Genomic DNA, 7,500 nt, shown 5'->3' with positions numbered 1-7,500 from the left:
AAGATGAGCATAACTAGGCCTCCCCTGTGTTGCTATTTTTGTCACTACTGTCTCCTTGCCAAGGTCAATTTGCAACCACTGTCCAACGGTAAATATTCCTGCTGACCAAGAGCCAGTACTTTGACTTTTTGCCGCATTGTTGAGCCTGGCTTGCCAGGGTTCATGTGCGGCTCCCCATGTTGAAGAAGCCGTCACCGCTGAGTCCGGTATTGCCCTACTTTCCATTCCAAGCGGATGACTGCGGCATTCTGTGGTTAGAGTGGTAACAAATTTTAAGGTCTTCACGGTTGAACCTTGAGCTGGAAAGCCGCGTGTGTCAGCATGATCAATTACGTAAAAGCAATCGCTAGCTGGAACTCGAACTCACATCCTGTGAGAAAGCCCTTTCCTTAATCAACAACTTCAACCTGTTTATTCAAGCCTACCTCTGTAATTTGCACGCTTTATACATTTTTGTGTTGTATTTGTACTCATTAACATTTGTCAGATATTTATATTCAGATTTGCCTCTCATGTAACACTTGCACTGAGGAAGGATGGAGTTTCTGCCGAAACATGTTGCTCCGCAACATTGAAAATCGTTGTTTTGTATTTAAAAGTTAACATGTCTCACCTGTTCTCTAGACCTCTTGGTAAAATACAAAGAATAATAAAGCGACACCTTTCTTACGACAATGGTCTTCCAGGCTTCCCGTATCGTTGTTTCAGTTCAGTTGGTGTACGAATATTCACTGGAATCAGTGTATTTTACTCAGGCTTCATGGAATCGATTCTCTTAAGATTACAACTCCGATAGCCTTAATTAACCTTCCCGAAGATTACATCAGATTCTGAACACTCCACACAAATATTAAATTCCCCGAACGCACTTGCGAACCTAACAATTACGTCATCACGTACACATGGATTAGCCTCTCAAATTGTTAATCCACTTCAGCTCATTACGCGGTCTGTCGGTTAATGTCCATCAAGTCAGTCGTTTAACATATTAGGCGGCGAACGAGCCTCAAAATAAGCGAGGAAAATTAATTGTGCTGCACGTGAGGCACCCATTTTATTTCATATTTTGTGGTACTTTCCATAACAACGACATGAAATGAGGCTTCGACGACAACTTGAGCATAACAAATGAACCTTCCACACTTTATTATTAATCTGAAATCAATTTACTTTTAGGATAATTCGCCCACATTGTACCACGTGATTCACGAAAGACGTACCATAGTACAAAGTTATAGTTCAAGGTGACATTTCATCGACATTGCCGTCCTATTTATCTTAAAGTCCACATTACTTCATTTTTGGGCATGACATACCTTCGCAAATCAGAGACGGTGTGCATATCAAGTCCATACCACAATCGAGCTGAGTTTTGCAAGGTATAGGACGGAAAGTGTTCTCCATATATACGGCATATGGATTGCTCCTCATGTCTTCTGGATGAGACGCATGCGTCTTGTCACTCAGTTCACAGCGTTTGTTCATAGGATAAAAGTTGCTACTCGTACATCCGGAATATGCCATGCAACGCCAGATACAATCTTCTATTTTGTCTGCGGTCTCTGTCTTGATGGTGTGGTTTCGAAGAACTTGTCCCTGCGCGGAGTAAGTTGCTGTGCAAGAACTCGCAAATTCTGACCTCAACACCAAGTAAATGAGTAGAGATATCACGGCAAAATTCATTCCTGTGTCGACAAAGAACAATTTTTAAAGTCTCACAATTTGTAGAGTATTTTTATTACAAGGCGCTAGTAAATTTTGATTTAGATTCATAAAGCTTAGGTCAAAGTCCGGCGTTTGAGCAGAGAACGGCATTTGAATATGAAACTTAGCGTTATGGAAGTCATTTTGCGATTATTCTGAGTCGTCAAGTAAAATATGTAACAACTAATTTGGATTGATAATGGTATGTTTGAAGAAGAGAAAAATGAAAATTTATAGTAGGTTCCCACGTTCTTCATATAAATTCTAAAGGCGTTAGTTTTTAAAGAACATCTGGTGCTTCGCCGATGGCTGTTTGAAACACGAAAATTTGGCAGGATAACCGGAATGGCACCGCACGAATATCTGCTAAAATGCGTGCCGCACGTGCAGCACGATTATTTTTCCTCTTTTAACCAATGATATTGTAGTTGTTTCGTGGCGTTCTCGTTGACGACCGCGTCGTAGATCTTAAAGTCCCTAATTTTTGTAGCCCGAAGACGCGCTGATTAATTAACTTTTCAATGTTTCACCAAAACAGAAGTTTGTTGAACGAACCGGCTTATACTCAAAGTTTGTCAGGTTATCACGGAATAAATCGGTCTGAGAGTTTCAATATGGGCATCGAGCAATTAACGGTTAACGTCTCCGTGAGTGCACTCGCGACCACTGAGGTATTTGTTATAATCACCAACAGAGAGACCTGGTAGAGAGAAGTTCGATACAAAAATCTTTAGATTTTTCAAGCCGCACAGACGGGAACAACTGCCAAGGTGTTTTCCTGTCGTTTTAAAACGGCACAAACATTTACTCTATTTTTAATCAATTATTTATGAGAAGAAAGCCGAAGAAAGCACGTTTCACGGCAACTGGTGGGACCGAATCTAAAAAGAATGGTGTTTTAATATTATTCCCATTTAAAAAATGTCAGTTAAGCAGTGCCATTAGATTTCGGATGGAACAGCGTGCCTCTAAATTTCACATTTAGGGTGTGTTTTTTTGGGAAAATCCGAAAACGGATTCTTGAATCCAAAAATGGATTTTGCTCTTTTTTGGACAAAATCCAAAAACGGATCATGAATCCAAAGTATCCACGCTCGAGGAGGATACTTCGGATTAAATCTAAGTCCGGTATTTTGAGATTCATCATTTCAGCGTATTTTGGGGGAAAGGATTTGAAAAAAGTATTTTTGACAAGTGGTTTTCCATGCAAAAATGATACACAACAGCTACCGTACATGACAGTTTAGCCCAAATGTTTTTACCGTACGATCGAAGACATGAAGAGGTCAAAAGTAGTTAGGTTCCCCGCAAATTTCACACCAGAAATTACACTAAAAGTTTCTTGACAGCAACCATATTGTTAGCACCTTTCCTACAGCTAAAAAAGCATGGTTTTCGTCATTTCTTTTTATAGATTGTTAAGGTATTTTTTTCTGGTGGCATTTTCATTTAAGAATTTCTCCAAAACAAACTTAAGGACGTTCGCGCCAAAATCTTCCTACGGTGAGATTTTCTTCATTTCTCGCCTAGAGTTAGATCATAAAGTACTTACTCCAAAAATGGAAAAAAAAATGGGGGTCACCGACTTTGTTTCGGAGAAAATGGCAGTGGAAAAATGCCTTAATTTCGAGAAATCGGTCATAATAGCGAGATGTAGGCTCATCTGCTCATCCATCGAAAATCATAAAAATAAACTGTTGGAGTGAAAGTTTCCATGCATAGGTTTTTAGGAGTGAGATTTGTAGATAATTGTATGCCGCTAGGGATGTGGTAAACAGTAGAGTTTATCCTCGACGAGTGTTTTCGTAAGCTCTATCCGTTGCAACCACTACCGGAATTCGATGGCACGAGGAAAGAAAATGTTAAAAAACGATAACTTCTTACGGTGAGAATTTTTTTATTTCATCATATTTTGTAGATAGAAAGCAAACTAAGTGATTCATGATTTAAAAAATAGGGGTCACCGATGATCTGAACGAGTAAAATCGATGTGATTTTGCAAAGCTCATGGATGGAAAAGTTCGTTTGTCACGCTTTTGCGTGACCTGTCGGGCAAGGACTGGAACCCAAGAGAGGATCGATCGTTGAAGAGATGAAAGGTTTTTACCGAAAAAAAAAAACCTTTTTTGAGCATAGCAACGACGTTTTAAGCAGGGGTCATCTTCATTTGGTTGGTGTTTTGTATAACATCTCCCCATTGCCGTCATGCTCATCCTCTGGAGTGTGTTTGTTGTGAAATTCAATCGCAGGTCCGCACTATTCAAGCGGACGAGGACGAAAATACTCCTCAATTTTCACGAAAGTAAAGAAAAAGAACTTTAAAAACATGCATTCACTTTGAACTTAAGTTCGTAGGGTAATAAAAACATTAAAAAGAAATAGCCCCATTAAATTTACGCAACGGTTCGTCCACGACTTTTCCAAACTTTCAGCCACTAGTCTACTCGATCAGCTACCTTTTCCAGAGCTTTTCCATCCTCCCGCTCACTTCTGTTTGAAGTTTCCTGATGATTCGGAAATAAATGTGCCATTCTTTTGCCGGCCTGTAATTTTTTCCTCGGCGTTTTTGTCGCCGTGTTATTTTAACTGATGCTTAAAAAATATGTATGAAAGTCAAGTAGACTAGTGCACGACTGATAAAACCTCGCGAATATCAGTCGTGCAGTAGTCTACTTGACTTTCATAAATATTTTAAATCAATTTTGACTGATCACGATCTTCTATGATCCAACGCTGTGCAAGACTTAACGTCCACGGTTTTTGCAAAGGTTTTAAAACCTCAACTTCACTAATGCTCAAAGTAATGCGTGACATATTACAGTCGCGTTACATGCGCAGTAACGTTGCGCACAAACAATTAGCGCGAACGTCCTTAAGCGCTATTGCTGTTGAATTTTTAGCAAATTTCAATAAGAAATGACCAGTCGATAATGGGTATAAATATTAACTAAAGGGGAAGGAGTATAAGCTTTCACAATATGCAGACGACACCTCCTGTTTCGTGCGAGACATAGATTCAGTTGTAAAACTTTTTGAGAAATTAGAGGCTTTTAAAAGTTGTTCGGGATTGGAACTAAACAGATCAAAAACGGAGGCAATGTGGTTGGGAAAAAACAATCCACAACCCACAAATGGCTTGGGCATTAACTGGCCCCTGAAGTGTGTGTGTCTCAGCGCTTGCTTCTCCCGTGACTCGGAAATATCCGTAAAACATAGGTCAATGAACTCACATGATAAAGAGCAACTTCTCTCAAATAGATTCTTGTAACACCTATATACCTCTTTTTGTGGTGTACAATAAAGTTATTATTATTATCATCATAATCATCATCATCATCATCATCATCATTATTATTATTATTATTATTATTATTAAACTGTAAACAAAAGTACAAATAACCTGGCAGCGCATGAGTATAGGCTACTTAGAGCCTGATATGATTTCATTTGTGCACGACCCCACAAGCTATTCAGCGTTAAACATAACATAACGCCGTTGTTATGCAAAGTACCGGAAAATATGTGCTAAAATGCTTGGTGCACTTGCAGCAAGATTATTCTTCCACCTTTAACCATCATATAACTGTTCTATAGCGTTATCGTTGCCGTAGCTGTCGTCTTTTCTTAAACTCCTAACTGTAAGTTAGAATACTGATCAAAGTCCAAGTTTCCAAGGTTATATGGTCTTGAGTCGTTTCTGGTAAAGATGGTCTCAAGATTACTTAGGAACCGGTTAACCTTCTTTCATTTAGTGTACTGAATTAATTAAAATTGAAGACCTCTGAGTCCGGGGGAGGGGGGGGGGGGGGGTTTGTTTCTTTAAAGATTTGCTTGTGTTTCCTTGTTCCCGAAAGTACTTCCAAAATTGTTTTCAGCTTTTTGATCCCTGAAATGGCTTATGTTCCCTTGTTTCCTAAGATATGTCTTTGTTCCCCTGTTCCTTAGTTTATAAAACTTTAGCTACGTTCTCTTGTTCCCCCTGGGAGAACCTCAAAATTGCACTTCTTCAGAAGGTGCTACTTGAGGGAATTCTCCGCGCTTAAAATATGTTCATCGAAAGCTCTTTCTATAATCGATTAAATTTCCTCTATTGAAGATGAGCTTGTGGATAAATTCAAACGTAGTTTTTAGGATGCGAGCTTTGTTGGTCAGTAATAAATACAAGACATCGCCACCGTGAGCGGTGTCAAATAGGGCGCAAAAAACTGTCCTTTAGCATTCGTAAAGAACAAACATGCCTTTAATTTGTGCTTGATAATCTAAAAGCTATGAACTCAGTTTAGTGTTCCAGAAAAGTGAAACAGAAATATCATTTGCTTGATTCTTGAAATGATATTCATGGAGAAATTCGACTACCCTAAATGTTTAGGCAGATCCCCTCTGACAAAATTACATGTATGTTATAGCTGTGTCCGTATAAATTTCACTCGCTTGCATTGCTTGATAATGGTTTCATGACCGGACTCCGAAAAGTTGCAAAATGAAGAGTTTTAACGTTAAATTTCGTGTATTAACCGTTAATTACTTGGTGCCCAAATTGAAAAACTCAGCCAATTGATTCACAACCTAATGATCTTTGGGTATAACCGGCTAGTTCAACAAACTTCTGTTGTGGTGAGACGGCCACTGAAAAATTAATAACTCATCACATTTTCGCATTACAGGATGAAAACTCGGGGAAAGCTGTGAATGGGTTTAAGTGGCTTGTTACTCAGTTGATTAATTACTCCGCGATGATGAAAATACACTACTGATGAAACTGCTCTTTCTGAAAATGTGACAAACCCTATCTTTTATGGTGCATGCCGTAAAAACACATTATGAACTAGGAAGCACTTATAAAAAAACACAAACTCTAAGTGTACTCTCGATTTACAGGTTGGTATAAGGAAATCTTAAAAGGAATCAACAAACAGCTTACTTTGTTATAATCAGCAACAGAGAGGCCTGGTAGAGAAGTTTTTAAACAAAACTGATCTGAAGATTTGTCTAACCGCTCAAATGGCAACAACTGTATGCCAACGTTTTTCCAGATGTTTTTTGCCTATTCGCAGTTTTAAGTAAACAGTATAAAACTGTTGATTTATTTTCAGTCAATTATTAATGAGAGGAAGTAAGAAAGCCTGTTTAAAGAGGTTCTCTCTCACAGCAGCTGATGAGACGGAGTCCAAAGAGAATGGCACTTTAATATTTCATTTTAAAAGTGTCAAACCAGTGTCAGTAGATTTGAAGCCGGATGTTGTTAGAGAAAACGTTTTGGGGGAACAGAAATCAACTCTAACACTCTTGGTTGACTCTTCTTTATTCCCCGAATGTGCCTCTGTAATAACCTGCGATCAGGCTCTATTTTAGTTTCGCTTGCTACGTAATGTGGAGTTGGCGAAACGAAAAATAGAGCCTGACCAAATTCCCCTTCGAAATCCCTTCCGCCCACCTTTTTTGATTGATTGACATGTCCTTCGTCGGCCAGTCAAATTTACTTCCATTACACCAATACACGCGTGGACGGCAGATTCACGCTATAATTACCGTGGGAGGAATATTATAAACAAATTCGAAAGTTACCGTTGGCTTTAATTTGAGAAAAACACATTTAAAGCATGGGGAATGTTTTCGACGACTATATTGCGGCAAAGGCCGGTGTAATTCTCCCTCCGAACTTCACTGAATATGCAATCTTTTAAGCTTGACATCTTAATTTGTAATTGAGATAACCTAGGATTTTGTCGGTTGACGGTTTGGCAATAGATTTTTAAAGAAAAAAAAAAGAGAAATACATTATTCCTTTAACGTGTT

At 38.8% G+C, this 7,500-nt stretch overlaps 1 protein-coding gene and 1 long non-coding RNA gene across 4 annotated transcripts in view; one reads left to right on the top strand and one right to left on the bottom strand.

Annotated features, from left to right (window-relative positions):
* LOC137980406 (uncharacterized) overlaps positions 1-7,500 on the top strand; it is a 150,965-nt gene that overhangs the window by 60,372 nt on the left and 83,093 nt on the right. The gene's annotated exons all lie outside the window — the stretch shown is intronic.
* Positions 1-7,500, bottom strand: part of LOC137980386 (lactadherin-like) — a 10,059-nt gene that overhangs the window by 2,108 nt on the left and 451 nt on the right. The window contains exons 1-3 of one of the 3 annotated variants that reach the window (XM_068827826.1): positions 6,626-6,788; positions 1,317-1,685; positions 1-248 (exon numbers count right to left, since the gene is read on the bottom strand). The exon at positions 1-248 is cut by the window's left edge and continues 81 nt beyond it. In XM_068827826.1, the coding sequence (XP_068683927.1) occupies positions 1-248; positions 1,317-1,683 (615 nt within the window). In that variant the 5' untranslated portion in view covers positions 1,684-1,685; positions 6,626-6,788. Of the gene's footprint in view, positions 249-1,316; positions 1,686-2,259; positions 2,468-6,625; positions 6,789-7,500 lie in introns of those variants that run through there. The other 2 variants (XM_068827827.1, XM_068827828.1) reach the window with 2 other exon arrangements.

The sequence above is a fragment of the Montipora foliosa genome, chromosome 12, assembly GCF_036669935.1.
Source record: "Montipora foliosa isolate CH-2021 chromosome 12, ASM3666993v2, whole genome shotgun sequence".
Lineage (NCBI taxonomy): Eukaryota > Metazoa > Cnidaria > Anthozoa > Scleractinia > Acroporidae > Montipora > Montipora foliosa.
Note: the sequence above shows the minus strand (reverse complement) of the source record. Positions and strands in the feature narration are given on the sequence as shown.